Here is a 17,017-nt window from a genome sequence, read left to right as displayed (position 1 = left end):
GGACTGTTTTAATAATTTGTAAGTATAAGTGAACAAGTTCTTATGCTTAGACATGCATGAGTTACTAATATATGTGAATCAAAATTGTGTTGAGTGGACAAATCTGTAAAACCTATTAAAAGAGAGAGCTTAAGAACAAAGCCCTAAAGGGAAAACAATGAAAATAAAGGTGGACTGAATAGAGAAGCAGATGTCTTTGATATGTGACTGCATTGTAAGAGATGGGAACAAGTAAGACTTACTTTGATTTAAAAAATAAAAAATAAAAAATAAAAAGCTGCAAGTCACTCTTGAAGCAGTTCTAGCAATGTGAAATCAGTCTGTGAAATGTAGTTGCAATGCTGGGCAATGCTGTGAGGGGGCAGCCCGGCCTCTCAGTTACCACAATTTGTAGCATGAGACTGTTATTTATCATGCTATGAACTCAGTATCAATGTGATATTTGATTTCAGTATTTGAGAATGGAGGAACTGTTTTAAGGACCAGAACACCAGTATGAATCTCTATATTTTTCAGTGACTTCTCTCAACACAAGCTTTGATTTCAACCTGTATTTAAAAAAATATTCCATGAATTGCCTGATTCCCCATTTTCCATCATATACCATGCATAGCTGCTAGCTTAAACCCTGCAATAGAACTGTGAGAAAATATTATTTCATTAATTCTCTGCACTTTTCTGTGTGCTTTAACTGAACAAACATACATTCTTTTTTAAACATTATTAATTATTTTAAAAGAAGCATATTATTTAATCATTCTCCATGTGTGTATGAAAGGATATTTGAATTTTCTTTCTGTAAGCTACAGAAAGCTGGAGCTACATTCAGCTAAACCTACAGCTTCCATGGCAGCTAATTTCAACTATCTTTCTGTCTTGTGAAGTTCTAAGCATGTCAGAATTTTTTTCTAAGCATTTCCACAGTGTGGGGTTAAGTGTTGGTCATAGCCATGAATGTTTCCTCAGAAGGAGGTAGCCAATACTACCTTTAATACTACCTGGGTACATAAAATGTGCAGAGTTAGGCCACATTTTCAATTCACCTTTTCTTCTCAGTGAGGAGGCAAAACTCTGTATATTCCTGTAACTGTGCTGATATCAGTACATTTATTTGTTCTCTGTACAGGAAGCCACAGGTGAAGCTGGGTGAAGATATCAAAAAGCTGCATGTGGTTCTGACATGTTTGCAGAAAGGATTTGAAGAACTAACCATTCCTTATTTAAAAATGAAATGTGGGACACTAGTGGAGGTGCAGTTACCCTGGGAGGTGAGCTGGTGCTAAAATAGGAACAGCAGATGAATACAGGTAGTGTGTGCAGCATTATGATAACAATATTGTAGTCAGCAAACGGGAAATTTCAATCAGCAAAATAGGTTTTTATGTTAATTAGAGAAAATAAACCAAAACAGATATTTTAAATATTTATTTGTCAGACTGAAGTAACAGCCTTTATACAGCACAATTTGCATAATTTCTCAAGATACATCTTGTATACAATCACAAAAACATGACATGGATTTATACATAAAGTGAAAACTGAGACAGATTTACAAGCATTTTTGTACAATTCTCATACTGCTTTTGTTTCAGTTTTTACAACCTTTAGAACAAGCCTGGTTTTTTTTTAATTCATTGGTTTTTTTTTGTTTTTGTCTGATGAATTTGGAAGCAAAATAAAAAATAAAGAAAATTAAAAACAAAATGAATGTTAACAAACTGCCATCTATGCATGCAACATTCACTGTGGAAACATTACATTTCTTCAAGGACTAATCTTTTTTTTTGTGTGTTTTTGTGATTTTTTGTGTGTGTTTTTGGATTTTTTTTAAACATTGGGTATGCTGTACACATTGTCCGTAGCATGACAGCACACGCGCTAGTCAGCCATTGTTGAGCACCTGAGCACATCACTGAACATCTATAAGATACAATCAAATAAGGACACATTCACATGCTTGGATGTCAGATGGAGCTAATAATTTAAACTCAGATTGTTTTACAAAAATGTGTACTTATTTACAGGGTAACGAATTAAGAAAACAGCTTTCTCTCAAATCTCCTATTTTGAGTTATGGATATCTATATATAATATAACTTTTGAGCTCATCAGCATATCTGCTTATTAATATTTTTAAAATAATAAACCAAAACGTAGAAAACATCAAAATGCTTTTTATGACTTAAAGAGAGAGTATCCGGATTTGCCTATTCCATCTGTTTTCCTTCTAAAGGCAGCATGTATTCTTAAAGAGCAACAGATCCTACATGCCAGGTGTATCAAAAATTCACAAGGCATGGAGGAATAGGGTTTAAATATAATGTAGATGGATACTTACACTAAATTTCCTCTCTGTTTCATTACCTTTATAAGTTACACTCACACAAATGCAAATTTTCTCTGTTATTCACATAGGTATGTACATATCTAGATATATACTCAAATAATGGAATCTGGGACATTCAGCATTGTAGCAATGAAAATAAAGTACTTAAAAATAGTGTCAGTTATGATTCAAATAATAATTTAAAAAAATACTATTAACATCTTTATGATATCTCCATGAAACTAAATCCTAATTAAATAATCTCTATTGGGCACACACTAGCGTACAATAGAATAGATGTCTTCTTTTTCTTCATCATCATCCTCAAAGTAAGAATCAATATCAGCTGGTTACCAGCTACCATATCCCACAGCCTAACCATGCAAACACCCAGCATCCAGAAAAATAACTCAAATATTTCATAGGTCTTGATATAAAGCCAGTTTAAGTCAACAGAACAATTGTTATTGACTTTAGCTGGTTTGGATTGGGTTTTTGTTTCTTCCACACTAGATCCATGCAATGTAAAAATGTGGGTAATAATAAAGAAGCAGCACTCATTGCCCCTGGATACTATCCCTTTAGAGTGTAATGATAAAGAACTAGCTCAACATTCATCATAGAAACTCTCATGTCTAGTTTTAACCTGGAAAAAAAAAAGTGTTTGTTTGCTGCTTATTGTATGCACAATAATAATGATAACATTAGAAATCCCTGTCATTTGTAAACACACACACTGTGCTTCTGCTCATTTTTCATTTGTTTCCACTATACAAGGGCTTGAACAAAGAAGCAGCTTCAATCTCTGTCGACTCAGCAGATTTGTGAATAAAAAAGTTTAAATACCTTTGCTATTGCCTCCCTGCAACATGCATCTTTGAAGCAACTGTAGAAATGTGTGAACTCATTAATAATCAATCACTCAGAAATGATAGAAGCTCTTGCCACATCTAAGCATTTTTGGCCAGATAACAGAAACAAAAAATAATGAGAAAAAAAGTGAAAAAAATATACTAAGATATATACAAAAAAGTAAAAAAATACTAATAGTCCTTGTTTGATAATTTTTTTAAAAAACGTTGTCACAAGAGAGTTTTTCCTGACTTCATTCATAAAACAAGAAAAAAAGGAAAAAAAGCATTCAAACATGAATCTGTGTTGCATAGTGTGATTCCAGTACAACCTAGAAATTTGGTCAAAAAAAGGAACTTGGCACACTTTGGAAGCATCCTCTGACCTCTGAATGATGCTGCCTCAAAAAAGAGAGAGTGTATGGGCCCAGGTCTGTCACTAGCCTGTCCTATGTGACATCAAAAGAGCCCTATCCTTGCTGCATCTGGCTGAGACAGTGTCTCATTCCTGACAAACTCTACTCTTTGCTTTTCATGATGGGAATCCAAAACTACCATTTCAAAATCCAGCAACATTTTGTGTATTTTTCATAGAATTAATAATGCTTGAATTAAACCAGTTGCTGACAGCTGATTAGCAGGCAAAGGTAGTTGTTCCATACAGGCACAGCTATACCAACCAACACAACTACATTATAAAAATATTGGCCACATTTGTATGTGTGTGAGAGCAAAGCATGCCTGTCTGCTTTCTCAATTAAGAGTGATGATTACAGGCTTCCCAGTAAGGCAGCGAGATAGTGCTCGTTCCTGCTGGAAATCTCCATAGCAACTACCAGCATGACTTGCTGTCTTTATAATAAATCTTAGCAAGAACAAAATTACCAGCAGTTTGTACAAAATTGCACACTTCATGGCTTGTACTTCACACAGTAATTGAAACTGGACTGTTTTTTTTTTAAAGCAAAAAAAAGCAAACAAAAAAAAAATCCCACACTATAGCCATCAGGAATGCAAAATAACCCACCAAAAGAGCAACACATCAAATATATCCACATATGATTTTTTGGTTTGATTGGGGATTTTTTTTCGTTTAAGTATTTATCATCTTATAAAAACGTACACAACATCAAAACATGTAGGATGTTTACAATAACTCCAGATGACTGTTTTAAAATATATGAGAGGTAGGGTATACATATATCGGTGAAAGCATAAAATTCAACATCAAAGCACACATCCCACTTCCACTATCAGTGATGTTGTGTTTTTAAGTTATCACATAAGATTTAGATAAGACTGTTCTGCTTGCAAGTCAAGCAGGCTACCAGAAGGTTATGAACAAGTTAATGGCAGTTTTCTTGGTGTGTATCCTTAATTTTTTTCTGTTTCTTCTCATCTTCCTTTTTGATGCTGTTATTTTAAGTTGGTAAATATAAATCAAAAACTGCATGTGGGAAGTGTCTCCAGATTAATTAGTGTGGCTTTTTCATGGCCAGTCCAGCTTCTGAATGAGTTGAGCCTTATTTTTCGCTTTTTTAAGCATATATTATTTTCCAAAATAATATTTTCAATTGGTCTTGTACAACCTGTGGAAGTGTGCTACATATAATGATATTCAGAAGACATGTGAAGACAAACATTAAATGATTTGTGAAATGTCCTTATTGGTCAAGAAAAACAAAAGTCTGAAGTGCAGAATTTAGGTAATTTTCTTTTTAAATATGCAAAGGTCATGAGGTAATATTTCAAGGGAAACCACTTTCTAATGAACTGTGAAATATTAACTGACTTCTGAGTAACGAGGGGGATAATACTATATTGAACCTTGCTTTTTAAAAAAAATGCTACACTTTCAGGAATGGAAGAAAAAAGCTCTCCTTTCTTCTCCAGAAATAGTAAGAAGGAAAATGTAACACATAGACTAAACCATCCCATGCAATAGTTTTTGTCCAAAGAGAGCTAACTGCTCAGTTGCAAACCCCTGAAAACGGGACTTTGACTGTGGAAGTGTTGGTAGTCTTAAGTGTTGCAAGTTACCTTCCTATTTACTTCTTTCATAACTCAGTACTCAGATATGCACCTGAGATAGTAAGAGGATATTCTCAACTCTCCTTAATGCAAGAGCCTCCAGGCAGTAACTGTCCTTGTATCCCTTTCCTTAGATTTGAGGCAATGTTGTTACAGAGCACAGTGGGTCTACTGCTCCAAAGTGCCTACAGGATAGTCTAGAGTTCATTATCTCTGCACAGGTTTGGAATAAGACTGATTGCTGAAAAATAGAAGAACTACTTGAAATAGTTGTGCTAGTCCCCAGTGCTTAAATCTCCTCAATTCCAAACTTTTTAAAGCTGCTGGGAAGGTGAAGTACGGTGACACTGACATCAAAACAAGATTTTTTTCTTCCTGATGTATTGCATTTTACATCTTGACATTTCTTTTTAAAACCACATCCCAAATTATAGACCATTAGTATAGTTTTTTCCTTTACATTCTAGGACAGCGGTTTATATCCATTAATACACAGAAACATATGAAACAATTGGGTCGAATTCTCCACAACATAGTACTTAAAGGAAAAAGAAAGAAGGAAAGAAGGAACATAAAATAACATTACCACTCTTACAAACACCTAGCAGTTTGTGTCAAGTGGCATAATCTCACTACAGCAAATTATCAGAGATCCTAAGTGCAGAGGAACAAGTTTGCACTTCTGATAAGTGAGATTTGGAAAGTCAGTCACCCCAGGTGCTTTTGCATAAAATGATCTCCTTCTGGTTGCACAGAAAACCAGACTGCTCTTTCCATCACACTACCTCCAGCTGCAGCTGAACTCTACATTAACACCTGCCTTCCAGCCTTCATTATTTCCTTCACAGTTACTCTCTTCACAAAGAGTCCAACAACAGAGAGCCCTCATAGCAGTCTTCATTTCAAACAGCCTCACTTTAGCTTCTGGGCTCAGTTTTTGTTGTTGTTGTTGTTGTTTTTGTTTTTTACTTTGCTGTCTCTTACAGCAAAACAAGTGTACTAGCCCTCATTTAAGTGTGCTATGTAGCCCAGAGACTGCTCTTTTCTACTTTGTATTCTGAAAGACTAGCTAAATACAATGATATCAAACTATAGTCTTGGAGTGATGCTGTTTATAGCAGACACTGAAGGTTTTGTGCCCCAAGCAGACAGCTCTGCTCAGTGTGCTTGTGTAGAGCTGACCAACAGTTTGTGCCAGTTTACTATTCTTTTCCTTAGATCCACTTTGTCAAGCCAGATATAAGCTTCCCCAATCAGTGTCTTTTTCATAAACTTCCCTCCATTGGAGACAAGCAGAATCTGGGAAAATAATAATAATTAAAAATATATGGTTATTAGTGTGCATAGTAACATGCTGTATTTGTTGGCAAACATGAAAGATTCAGAAATACTAAGCTCTGTTTTGGTACCACAGAAGAGGATACAAACACTGACAACAACGTTTCGTGTACAGTCAACTTCCCAACAGAAAGGAAACCCAATGAAAATTGGACTTTCCCCTTCTTCTGTTTTATTGTCATGGGATGTAGCAACTAGAAGATGACAGTCTTTAACTTTAGTGAGCAATTTGTTCATTTGCTGGTTGCCAAAGACAAATATGAGGTCAAGTATTAAGTTACAGGTTAAAGCTTTTTGCAGCCATTGTACCATCCCTTTTAAAGTCATGGATGTTAGAGGGTGCGTTATATATAAACTATAACTCAAAACAGAATAGAGTGTGAGAAAGTCCAGAGTTTTGGCTTCTGATGTGAGTAAGATGTCTAAACTAAAACTTAGAGTTGCTCTGGAATCTCATCCCTGCTGTGTGCAGGGATGCCCAGCAAAGTTGTTGATGCCCCATGCCTGGAGGTGTTCAAGACCAGGTTGGATGAGGCCCTGGGCAACCTGATCTAGTGGGTGGCATCCCTGTCCATGGCAGGTGTGGGTTGTGTGGAACTAAATGATTTTTAAGGTCCCTTTCAACCCAAGCCTTTCTATGACTCTATGATTCTGAGTTCTATGATTCTGTGTCTCTGCTGAGAGCCACAGTATTGATTACATGATGCATCAGCCACACAGAGTGGGAAGGGAAAGTATTAGACCAGGGAACTTGTGTGAGCTATGCAGACGGGGTGTTCAAGACCCTCCCAGATTATCATTCAGGCACCATTTTTTCCAGCTAAGCAGTTTAATGTCATACAATCAACAGCCATCTTCTCTACAGGGGAACTACAAGCCTGTCAGTCTGACCTCAGTGTCAGGGAAGGTCATGAAGCAGATCATCTTGAGTGCCGTTACATTGTACATACGGGTAAACGGAAACAGTGTGGCCTGCAGGACTAGGGAAGTGATTGTCCCCCTGTACCCAGCTCTGGTGAGGCTGCACCTCGAGTATTGTGTTCAGTTTTGGGCCCCTTTGTCCCAGTCCAGTTTGGGGAGGACATCGAGGTGCTCGAGTGTGTCCAGAGAAGGGCAACGATGCTGGTGAGGGGTCTGGAGAACAAGTCTTACGAGGAGAGGCTGAGGGAGCTGGGCTTGTTTAGCCTGGAGAAGAGGAGGCTCGGGGTGACCTTATCGCTCTATACAGGTACCTTAAAGGAGGCTGTAGTGAGATGGGGATTGGTCTATTCTCCCACGTGCCCAGTGATAGGATGAGGGGGAATGGGCTAAAGTTGCGCCAGGGGAGGTTTAGTTTGGATATTAGGAAAAACTTCTTTACGGAAAGGGTTCTTAGGCACTGGAATGGGCTGCCCAGCGAAGTGGTTGAGTCACCATCCCTGGAGGTCTTTAAAAGATGTTTAGATGTAGAGCTTAGTGATATGGTTTAGTGGAGGACTTGCTAGTGTTAGGTCAGAGGTTGGATTAGGTGATCCTGGAGGTCTCTTCCAACCTAAATGATTTTGTGATTCTGTGAGAAACAGGTGATCAGGCCTAGTCAGCATGGGTTTATGAAAGGGAGTTCCTGCTTGACTAACCTGATCTCTTTTTGTGACAAGGTGACCCACCTAGTGGACAAGGGAAAGTCTGTGGGTGTTGTCTACCTAGACTTCAGTAAAGTATTTGGCACTATTTCCCACAGTATTCTCCTGAAGAAACTGGCTGCTCATGGCTCGGATGGGCATTCATTTCACTGGATAAAAACTGACTGGGTGGCTGGGTCAAAAGTGTTGTAGTGAATGGAAGTAGATAGAGTTGGCAGCTGGTCACAAGTGGCATCCCCCAGAGCTCAGTACTGAGGCCAGTTCTCTTTAATATCTTTATCAGTTATCTGAATGTAGAGGTCAAGTGCACCCTCAGTAAGTTTGCAAACAACACCAAGTTGGGCGGGAGTGTTGATCTGCTTGAGAGTAGGAAAGCTCTGTAGGGGGATATGGATAGACTGGATTGATGGCCTGAGGCCAACTGTATGTGGTTCAACGAGGCCAAATAACATGTCCTACACTTGAGGCACAACAACCCCAATGCAATGCTACAGGCTGGGGGAAGAGTGGCTGGAAAGCTGCCTGGCAGAACGAGACCTGGGGGTATTGGCCGATAGTTGGTTGAATATGAACCAGCAGTGTGCCCAGGTCACCAAGAAGGCCAATGGCATCCTGGCTTGTATGAGAAATAGTGTGGACAGCAGGACTAGGGAAACGATTGTCCCCTTTTACTCAGCTCTGGTGAAGCTGCATCTTGAATACTGTGTTCAGTTTAGGGCCCCTCACTACAAGAAGGACATCAAGGTGCTAGATCATGTCCAAAGAAGGGCAACGAAGCTGGTGAAGAATCTGGAGAACAAGCCTTATGAGGAGTGGCTGAAGGAACTGGGGTTATTTAGCCTAGAGAAAAGGACGTTCAGGAGAGATCTTATCACTCTCTAAAACTAAGCTGTGGTGATGTGTATCAGTCTCTTCTCCCAAGCAACTAGCAATAGGACAAGAGGAAATGGCTTCAAGTTGCTCCAGGGGAGGTTTAGGTTGGATATTAAGAAAAGTTTCTTCACTGAAAGGGTTGTGAAGCATTGGAACAGGCTGCCCAAGGATGTAGTTGAGTCACCATCCCTGGAAGTCTTCAAAAGATGTGCAGATGTGGTGCTTAGGGATGGGGTGTAGTGGTAGAGTTGGCAGTGCTAGGTTAGCAGTTGGACTAGATGATCTCAGAGGTCTTTTCCAACCTAAGTGATTCTATGATTCTATGACCTGATTAATTCTTTGGATTTATAGGTTCTTTTTAGGTGTTTCTGGAAGGAATACATTTAATAATAGATATGCTTCAGAGGGGTGAGTTATCAATCAGATAATTTCTAGCATTTCTTAATTTTTGATTAACCAAATTAACAATCTCAATACTTTTATATTTTATCAACTGTTTTCCAAAAAGAAAAAGAACTTATTAAAAAGAGGAATTTCCATGATAGGATTAGCAGCAGGTTAGTAATATTCACAGTCACTGAGCAGAGCTCAGGCAATGAGCAACTGAGGTAACTGATAACAGTAGGAGGCTATCACCCTCCATGTGAACCAGCAGAGGAGAAAATGGGGCATTTTGTTGCTTGGTTTCACAGATCTAGGCTAACAGCAGAAGAATGGCAGAACTGAAGAAATTTGTACTCCACAGAGATTTTGAAGACCATACAGTACATAGACATTTAACAGAACAGTAGAGCTAGAGTTTCCAGTAATCAAGAATATTAACATTTCTGAACATTTTTCATTCTGATTTGGGAAACAAAGTAAAAAATTGCAAACTTTACAACAGAAAAAAAAATAAAAAAGAACAAAGAAAAAGAAAAAAGAAAAAAAGAAAAAAGAAAGAGGGAGAAAGAAATTTACAGTCATTTTACTGGATGAGTTCCCCAGTTCACTTGCCAGTTTTAATATCAATTGGCACAGAAGATACTTATCTGGACAGCTTGGACACCTCCATGTATCTCAGTCAACAGGTTTGATGAGGGAGGACCAAATAAGGGAGCAATAGGCACAGAACTATTAGAGAACCCCGCTGCATTCATCAGAAAGCCTGTCTCTGGGGAAACCAGGTAGCTGTGTCTTTTACTAGCGGCTTTCTATGTCACTTGGTTCAGTGTCTCCTGAAAGTGTGGATGGCCCAGAAGCTGGCAAAACATCTGTGAAAAACATTCTTCTGGGCTTTTTTGATTACCATCACATAGAACATTCTGTATTTCTAATTGCAGCCAGCTAGTCAGCCAGGAGCCAGCTAGGAATAAGGCAAAGCAGCCAAGAGCCCAGTGCTTTCCAGAAGGGTCCCAGGTGGGTTGCCAAGGAACAGGGAAATCAAGAAAGTGAGCTGCCAGGGGCTGAGGCAAATGCCTGTCTGAAACCTGTCAAAATGTTTTCTGCAGAATGTTTTGATTCTGTCACACCAACACTTTTGGGACAGAAAAAATTTCTAACAGAAATTTTCTGTCACTTCTGTCCTTGATTCTTTTCTCCATTCCTCCCAGCTGGATCCCTAAAATCTGTCGTCTTTAGCTTGTTTCTTCTCCCAGCATTGTTTCTTTCCTGCTCCGGGCTTTAAATTCCAGCCTTGTTATCCTGATTGAGCTAGTCTCAATTTCTAATGCTCAGATGATTTTTTGTTTTCTCATTCCCAATACTCTTGACCAGCCAAGTCTAGCTTCTTTTTTTCTCTCTTCCCCCTTTTTTTTTCTTTATCTCTCTACTGATTTTTGGAGTGCAGAACCTTTTCCTAACTCCTGCCTGTAGCTGATTCTCATCTCTCTTCACAATGTTCTTTATATGATTGCCATGTTCAGTTTCCTCTTATTCCCTCTCCCTTTTGTTATTTTCTTCCCCTAGCTCCTAGCTCCATTTTTGTTCTGTACATTCTGTTTTGGTTTCCTTTTCTTCTTGTCCAAATCTCTGTTGACAATGTCCATCTCTTTGACCCTACATATTCATCACTCTCAAATTCAGCATTCAAATCAGCCAGTTTCATGCTTTCCAGTAGGAACAGATTGACTGATAGGCACGATGAATATATAAAAACAGATGTACTGAGTCAGACCAAAGATCTCTCCAGGCAAGTGTTCTGCTTCCAAAAAAGTGTACAAGGCAGTACACTGCGTATGCACAGCAGAAGAACAATCATGTAGTGGAACATTCCCAAGATACCTACTACGTTCTATGGATCATTGACTTCCTGACTCACAAGTAGCATGTTTGTATTAATAGTCTATGACAATTTTTTCCCATGAATTTGTCCAGTCATTTTCTCCAGGTACTTTTTTCATGAAAACATTTAGCATCCACAATAGCTTATTGTGACAGATTTTACAGCTTAGACCCCGAGCTGCATGAAGAAGTAACATCTTCTTGTTTTAAACTTGCTGTTTGCTAGTTTTTCTTGAGACCCTCCAGTTCTGTACTCAAGGACAGGGAAAGCAAATTTCCATGACAGTTATGTAAAAGACAATGAAAAACAGAAAGCCTTTTTTTTTTTTTTTTTTTTTTAGGTAAAGTGTGCTGCATCAGTGCATATCAAAATGCTTCTGAGGAAATGTTGCTAAATCTCAGGCTGATTGTTCCTATGGCTACCTTCCTAGTATCCCTTACTCCTTAACAATTTGATGGCTCATTTTCCCACAGGACTCTGTGGGTTCTTCTTTTTTGGGTTCAATCCTTTGAACTACCTCTGGAAGCATAGTTTTTACAGCAATGTTAGCTCTTAAATTTTGACAAGACTTTATTGATCACTCCGGATTTTCCCATTTAACATATAACATCTTTAATACATATACTTAATCTATTTAATCAATAATCATTTCAGAATGCCTTAACAGAGGGAAAACAGCATCTGTTTTTGTTGGTGTCTTTTTCTAAGCAACTTCCATTTTAGTTTTAATTTTAACAATGCAACCAATAAGCATAATGTAGGCATATAGATATCCAATCTAAGGTTAGTAATCAAAACCTACTTGTCTTGTTTAAGTCAGTCATCCAGATTTAAAGGTATATCTGGCAGATGCTTGTACACCCAATCATTCCCTCCATTTGCTTTTAAGATTAGCACGCAGATACCACTAGAATTGCCCACCATCTCCACCGACTAGATGAAGCCTGAGTAATTGGTTTAGCTATCTACTCATGTGAAAGTTCATGAAAGTAGATAAAGTGAATCCTACCCCTCCAAATAACCATATATAACCAAGTGATCAAATCTGCCTTAACAGAAGAAGCACTATTCCTGAATTCCCACCTAAAGAAATAAAAAATAAAATAAAATAAAATAAAATAAAATAATAAAAAATAATTTGATGTGCCACAGATGAAAAATAGAAATACACAGACCAAAATCCCCTTTACAAACATACACAGGGAATATTTGCTTGGCATAATCTGTGATTCTACAATGGCTGAATTTATGATTATTGTGTCTGATTCTAGGCATCACAACCTTTAAAGAAGATGATGAAAGAATGAAAAAATGTATTTAAGCAACAGACATATCTAAGAAATCTGGATTATTTAATCTAGAAAAAGAGAGAGGAGAAATATAACAACCTTTCTGTATGAAGACTTTTTTTTTTTTTTTTTAATAAAAAGAGCGGTTATCCATTTTCCTGTGTGTTCTTAGAGGATACTTAAGGATAAGTAAGCTTGATTAAAAATAGGGCATATTTAAGTTAGATAATACACTAAACTTCCCAAATATATAGACAAATATTTTTTGGAAGACATGTATAATTTCCTTCTCTAGGGGATTTTAAGAACAGGTCAAACCTTACGTTTTCAGATTTGGTCTATAAATATTCTTCCTTAGTGTGGGGGGTGATGGATTAAATAATCATATTAAGTCTCCTCCATCTCCATATTCTCATTATTACATAATTGTGTTATTTCCTATGTAATTTTCTCTTTTCAGCAGACAACTGGGATAGAAAATTGATCTCAAATGCCCATAACACAGAATGGACAACAAACAAAATTAGGTTTTAATAAGATGCAGAATTACCTGAAGAGAATGCCCAGCAGGACTCAAACTAAATCTAAATGTTTCATTGAACGAAGGCTCTCGGTCATGCCTGCATACTCTGGTTTTCTTCTTAATTACTCTCTTTTGTGTAGAGATATTGACAACATACAGCTTCACATACAGGTCTGTGGAATTCAACAGCAATTCAACAAGTTAAATACAAAACCTTCTAAGTAAACTTTTTTGTTAATGATTTCAGTGCAGGGGGAATATTGAGAAGAAACAGAACAAGGTACTCTACAGAGCCATGTTCTGGTCTCACTCACATTGCTTAAAAATGGAACTACCCTACTAAATCCAAGGAAATTACTTCGTGCTTACAACATTGTCAAAAAAAGAACAAATAACTTGATGTCTTCATGTGTGTATGAAAATATTACGAACGTAAGTTTTTAGTTTTTAGTAAGCTTTTTCACCAAAATTTTCACTAAATATCATTGTTTTTTTATAACCTGAGGTGTTATCATTTTTCTTGAAGTTAAAAAAGGATTAATTTTTAACAATCAGAAGCACATTAAAAAGAAGATTAACTTCTGAGAGTTAATTTGCTTCTATAAAATGATTTTACTTTCATTAAAGTTATTCATAGGAGCAAAGAACACTTCAAAAGATATCCTATAGAATATATCATACTGATTAGGAAGCAATTTTCTTTCCCATTTTAATGGTGTTGTTAAAAGACTTCAGATACATCCTACTTAATGTTTTAATAGTATTGTGAAGTTGGTTTCTTTGTAATACCTGGTAGATGATCTGGAGATTTAAATTTGTATGTGATATTTCTGCACTGAAGGATTTCTACTATCAGCTGTTCTCCATCTGTCTTCATTTCCTTTTTTAATGCAATCTTGATTTCACCCATAACCTGTGTTTTACCTGGAAGAGCAGGAAAAAAAAAATCTCATTAAAGTAAATGAAAAATGAATGTACCTTAAATAATGTGAAAAGAAGTGAAAATTTCTGTTTCGTTGCTGGTTTGGGTTTTGATTTTTTTTTTCTCCATTTTTGATTTGGTTTGGTTTGGTTTGTTTGTTTGTTTTAGGACAGATTATAGTATTTAGGGGTATTCAGGAGTATTAAGGATAATGTTTTGCTAGGATGAACAAATTGTAGATACATGCAGTACACTTGCATAAACAGATTATGTGCTTCAGAGTGTATTTGCTTCAGAGGAACTTTGTTCAAAAGAATATAAATTTCACTGAAAGTCATAACAAGTCGTAATGATCACTACAAATCACCTGTTCAGAAGACTTTACTACAAGATTCAGAAGTTATCTAGTTTTTAAAACAAACAAACAATGTTTAATAGGGTGTTGAAAAGTAAGATTCTGAAAGGCAATGAATTAAGACATTGGTGAAGTTAGCATTTCACCTTCTTCCTTGTATGGAGCAATATCATTTACATAATTTAAAGGAAAGTACTCACTGTGACCTTTAAAAGTAACTGATTTCTTTTCTTATGGGGGCAGAAATACAAGCCCGTTGTTTCTACAGTGTATGGATTTTTCTCTAAATCAGTCCAGAGATGGAGATAAGGCACAGAATGAAATTTAGGCAGAGCTGTTTTGCCTTTCCCCTGCAAGACTGTATCAAGGCCAGACAGAGCACACTAGGGCTACATAGTCTAACTGACTGCAGTGGTACAAGCAGAGCCCAAGTCCTCACCACAATGCTGTCTATAATAGCATCATGCCATAATAGCATCTGTGCTTCTATATCTATATTTCTGCTACTGTAAAATATTTTTTCACCTTCCTCTTCTCTTTAGACATTAGTGGAAAAACAGTCAAGCTTCTGGAAGTCTTTGGGATCTAGTTTCTGGTGACAACATGCTGAAGATTTAACACATTACCAGGAAATTCTAGAGGCTGGTGCCAAGATGTTGCAAGGAGCAAAGCAATTCTGAAGAAATTAAATAATTATGATACATCTGAAGAACCTTCTCTCTTAAAGAGTAGAAAGCTACCAGGCAACATTTAGAGATTACTTGCATGTATCTGAAATGTATAACCAAATTTAAATGATCTCTCACTAAAGAATCCAGGTGCTATTTCACAAATGTCCATGAACAATCATACGTTCTGTTGTTTTTCCTCTATAAAATATTTTTGGGGATCATGAAGAAAAATTAATTAGAAATAATCACAACTACAACCTGGCCCCTCAAACTTCCTCACAAATTGAAGCTGGAATCTGACTTAGTTACAGTCAATAACAAATTTGCAATTGGGTTTCAGCTGGATCAATGTTTCACCCATAGTCTATAAGGTGGAAGAGGACCTTTTAGTAGGCAAGTGATTCTTTCATTATATTTAAAATTCCAAAAACCATTCCTATATGTTTGAACATGCAGTGGTAGGATCTTGCTTTCTGTTATGTGCTTGTGCAAAGAGAACAGAGTCTGCAGCTTTTGGTGGTAGCAACAAAGATCATTGGGATCAAAGAAGGAAAGGCTAAAAATGTCTCTGTTTTTCGTTAATTGGTTCCATCAGGTGTGTCATCAAGTTTTAATGTCCTTGCTTTGGAAAATGCTGAGTGTCTAATGGGTCTAGTCTGGCTAAACTGTGGATTTTGAATGACTGGAAACAGATAGAGGAAAATAAATAAATAAATAAATATTAAATCCTCTACACTGTGGATAAACTACTAAATAACACTGTGACATATCTGACTGAAAGATGCTGCATAAGTATGGCTTTTTGATCAGTATTGATTCCTGCACTGACTCCAATGATTGATTTTGAAAAGACTCCAGCATAACCTAACGTCAGTTTCAGGCAGTCAGGCAATAGTTAACCACAGCCTTCCCTAAGAAATTTTCTAGGGTTATTTATTTTACCTTATTCCCTCTCTGTCCTTTAAGATTTATTCACAGTATTTGATAGGATATCTTTCTTGATTACCTTAGCACCTTAGCACTTTTTTTTTTTTCACTTACATGTGCTTTCAACCTAAAATGAGATAAGGTGGGTAGGATGCTATCTATGACTCTGAAAGCTAGAAAAAAGGAGAAATGCTTAGAATGTGATTGAAAATTCCAGTGCCATATCTCAGTATGTGGAAATTTTCCATAGACTATTCTGTATCCCCAGTTACTCTTTACGACAAACAATCCTGCTGCACTACTTAGGCCTCATGGGAAAAATAATGATCTCCAGCTGTGAGCACATGACGCATGATAGCTCTGTTGTGCTTCCATACTAATTTTCATTTCTCCCACAGCATGCAAGGAAAAAGCCTTACCACCAGCTTTATGATACATTGCACTAAAATAATCCACCACTTTAAATCCTAGCAGAATTTTGAATAGTCAGGAGAAATTCCTTTTCGTTCCATTCCTTGACATTTTTCCTCTTTTTCATGTACTTTCACAACATCTGTCCTTTGACAGGTCCATAAGAGTAACTCAAATCTACATTGGTCTGTGGATTTGATTCTTTACAAGGATATATATATATATATAAAGAAACAAACTAATGAGGGGAAGTCTTAATATAGGGCTGTTTATGAGCTGTTGAGAAAGTTCACAGATAGCCAAGGTGGACATGAATGCACTTTGATATAGCAGAAATGATGTTTCTTGGGATGTCATGTAATGGGATGACCTTGAGGATTCCACTGGTAAGAATATCTCAAAATATAGTGCCCAGGTGTAAGCTTTTGCGTTTTCTATAATTTTAGAAAACATCAGTAATAACTGATGTATGAATAGAATTGATTGTGGATATTTTGCTAATGATCACATGATGATAAGCAAATGTTACAGTGTAAAAAGCATTTAATATATTTCTACGAAAGCACTAATATAGCTTTTTAAAACAGTGGAAAAACATTTAAAATTTCAATATTA

The 17,017-nt window shown here is 36.9% G+C and overlaps 1 protein-coding gene across 6 annotated transcripts in view; it reads right to left on the bottom strand.

The window, feature by feature from the left end:
• Window positions 1-1,410: 1,410 nt before the first annotated feature.
• Window positions 1,411-17,017, bottom strand: part of PCLO (piccolo presynaptic cytomatrix protein) — a 372,671-nt gene continuing 357,064 nt past the window's right edge. For all 6 annotated transcript variants that reach the window (XM_080577653.1, XM_080577657.1, XM_080577660.1 and 3 more), the window contains 3 exons: window positions 13,906-14,040; window positions 13,144-13,289; window positions 1,411-6,507 (listed from right to left, as the gene is read on the bottom strand). In XM_080577653.1, the coding sequence (XP_080433779.1) occupies window positions 6,367-6,507; window positions 13,144-13,289; window positions 13,906-14,040 (422 nt within the window). In that variant the 3' untranslated portion in view covers window positions 1,411-6,366. The remainder of the gene's footprint in view (window positions 6,508-13,143; window positions 13,290-13,905; window positions 14,041-17,017) is intronic.

The sequence above is a fragment of the Anser brachyrhynchus genome (assembly GCF_964034855.1).
Source record: "Anser brachyrhynchus genome assembly, chromosome: 1".
Lineage (NCBI taxonomy): Eukaryota > Metazoa > Chordata > Aves > Anseriformes > Anatidae > Anser > Anser brachyrhynchus.
Note: the sequence above shows the minus strand (reverse complement) of the source record. Positions and strands in the feature narration are given on the sequence as shown.